The 2,855-nt window shown below is 52.0% G+C and overlaps 1 protein-coding gene across 1 annotated transcript in view; it reads right to left on the reverse strand.

Annotated features, from left to right (window-relative positions):
- The window catches only part of CLCN4 (chloride voltage-gated channel 4), a 38,428-nt gene that overhangs the window by 4,199 nt on the left and 31,374 nt on the right, over nucleotides 1-2,855 (reverse strand). Inside the window, exon 8 of the mRNA XM_015563965.1 lies at nucleotides 2,114-2,659. Within this exon, the coding sequence (XP_015419451.1) occupies nucleotides 2,114-2,659 (546 nt within the window). The remainder of the gene's footprint in view (nucleotides 1-2,113; nucleotides 2,660-2,855) is intronic.

The following is a 2,855-nucleotide window of genomic DNA, read 5'->3' on the forward strand; positions in this document are numbered from 1 at the left end:
GGCTGCCGGCGCTGGCTTTCCTTCAGCCGCCGGCAGGCAGCCGGGACCCTGGTGGCTTCACTCCAGCCCTGACTTCGTCCAGAAAGATATCCGGAATGACGTCCAGGAGGATGTCCAGTCTAATTAGCATATTACCCTTGTATGCATGCAGATAAGCATAACCAATGGGCACAGACACTGTGGGGGGGGAGGCTGGGGGAAGGTCAAGGGGGGAAAAAGGAGACATATGTAATACTCTTTGTAATACTTTAAACAATAAAACAAAATTTTAAAAAAAGAGAGAGAGGCTACGGGACTGAAAGGCCTCAGTAACAGCGTGCCTCCTGCTTCGGTGTGAAACACATTTCATCTCTCTAGCCAGTGATGGCGAACCTATGACACGCGTGTCAGAGGTGACACGCGAACTCATTTTTTTGGTTGATTTTTCTTTGTTAAATGGCATTTAAATATATAAAATAAATAGCAACAATATAAATCTTTGTTTACTATGGTTGCAAAGATCAAAAAATGTCTCTATGTGACACGGCACCAGAGTTAAGTTAGGGTTTTTCAAAATGCTGACACGCCGAGCTCAAAAGGTTCGCCGTCACTGCTTAGTGAGCAGGTAGCACGCCGGGTTCTGCGGTGGAGACTGCACGTGACTGCGATCCTGAGCGGGAGCCGCATCTATGCCGACCCGGACTGTGATCAGTCTCAGGACGGAAGGGGCTCTTTAAGCAGAGTCCAGGTTAAGTCGGATCCTTGAGTGTGGTTGCACGAGTGTGGGACATTCCTGAGGAAATGGTTCCTTTCTTTTTTAAAAAAATATATTTTATTGATTTTTTTACAGAGAGGAGGGAAGAAGGGGAGAGAATTAGAAACATCAATGAGAGAGAAACATCAATCAGCTGCCTCCTGCACACTCCCTACTGGGGATGTGCCCGCAACCCAGGTACATGCCCTTGACTGGAATCGAACCTGGGACCCTTCAGTCCGCAGGCCGATGCTCTACCCACTGAGCTAAACCGGTTAGGGCGAAATGGTTCCTTTCTGAGCTGCCCCTCCTCCCACTGCCACTGACGCCCCTGGAGCTTCAAAGTCACCTGTCCCCGCAGGCACCAGGGGGTGGCCAGGGCCTTCCGCAGACACAAGCTCAGTCCCTTCGCTGGGAGCGGATGGAGCGGACCGTGAGCTGTTTAATGGAGTCCATCCCTCCTTGTTCTCAGGGCAAACATTCAGGTTTGTGCCTGACCATTACACACTCAAGTATAAACTCCCTACATGGTTTCTTCAACTTAAAAAAATAAATCATAAAAATCACACACAGACCAGTAGGCGTGGCTCAGTGGCTGAGCATCGAGCTATGAACCAGGAGGTCATGGTTCGACTCCAGGTCAGGGCACATGCCCAGGTTGTGGGCTCCATCCCCAGTGTGGGGCATGCAGGAGGCAGCTGATCGGTGATTCTCTCCCCTCATTGATGTTTCTATCGCTCTCTCCCTCTCCCTTCTTCTCTCAAATCAGTAAAAATATATTTTTAAAAAATCGCACACAGAAGTAATCGTAATGGAAACCAATGGGTGTTCGGGAGGACTCTCAATGTTCTGCTTGCGGTCGTGGGTGCTGGTTACACAAGTGTGTGTTTCAGGAAAGTTCGCAGAGCTTTGTATGTCCCTGGATGAACAACATACTCTGAGCCATGGCTTCTTCACTTGTGAAGTGAGATTAAAAGCTATTTGAGCCCTGACCGGTTTGGCTCAGTGGATAGAGCGTCGGCCTGAGGACTGAAAGGTCCCGGGTTCGATTCCGGTCAAGGGCATGTACCTTGGTTGCGGGCACATCCCCAGTAGGAGGTGTGCAAGAGGCGGCTGATCGATGTTTCTAACTTTCTATCCCTCTCCCTTCCTCTCTGTAAAAAATCAATACAATATTTTTTTAAATAAATAACAGCTATTTGAGAGGCTGGCTGTTTCTCAAAAGCATCGTTTCTTGTTGATTCAAAGAAGGTCCAGGGCCCAGCACAAGACAACATTCAATACAGGCCCCCCCCTCCCTCCCAGCACGATTCCATGGCGGCCAGCAGGTGTCAGCCCAGAAGGCCACGGGGGCCCCCATCCTCCTCCCCCCTCACTCACCTTCATGCCGAAGGTAAAGATGGTGATGACGATCTTGAAGACCAGCGCCAGGGCCAGCTGCCAGATGGCCGTGTACACCCCACGCCCGGCCGGCCTGTCGGGAATGTCATCCACGGGCCGGGTCATGTTGGGGTCGTTGATGTAGTCGCAGAGCTGGGAGGACTCGAGGGCCCCACAGTCATTGAACAGCTCGGAAATGAGCTCGCTCGTGCTCTGGCGCGTGTAGGGGTTGGGGTAGGCGATGATGGCGGTGATGGCAGTCACCACAATGACCTCCAGCACCGGGTACTTGCCCAGCCGGGTGGTTTTGCGCCTCCGGCACCAGGCGATGTTGCAGCGGATGAAGAGGGTGCCCCACAAGCCCCCGAAGACGCCCAGCAGGATGAAGGGGAAGAGCTCGGCCATGTACCAGGGCGTGTGATATTCCACGTAGAAGAGAACGAGGCGGCTGTTCCCAAAGGGGTTGATGGAGCGCAGCGTGAAGGCCGCCACCAGGGCCGCGAAGAAGGACCGCCACAAGGTCTTCAGGGGGAAGTAGTAGCTGACCTGGGGGGCAAGGAGCGCATGAGCGACCCGGGTTTCACTATCACCCAAATGCACCAACAAAGACATGTCAGGACTCTAACTGTGTCTGACAGTAGAACGGAGACTAGTTGAGGTGCTTTTGAGCTATTTTTTAAGAGAAATGAGAACATTTAATCATAATTCTGTTTATGGCACGGAGACCTCCCCCCCCCCCCCC

The sequence above is a fragment of the Myotis davidii genome, unplaced genomic scaffold (assembly GCF_000327345.1).
Source record: "Myotis davidii unplaced genomic scaffold, ASM32734v1 scaffold1277, whole genome shotgun sequence".
Taxonomy (NCBI): domain Eukaryota; kingdom Metazoa; phylum Chordata; class Mammalia; order Chiroptera; family Vespertilionidae; genus Myotis; species Myotis davidii.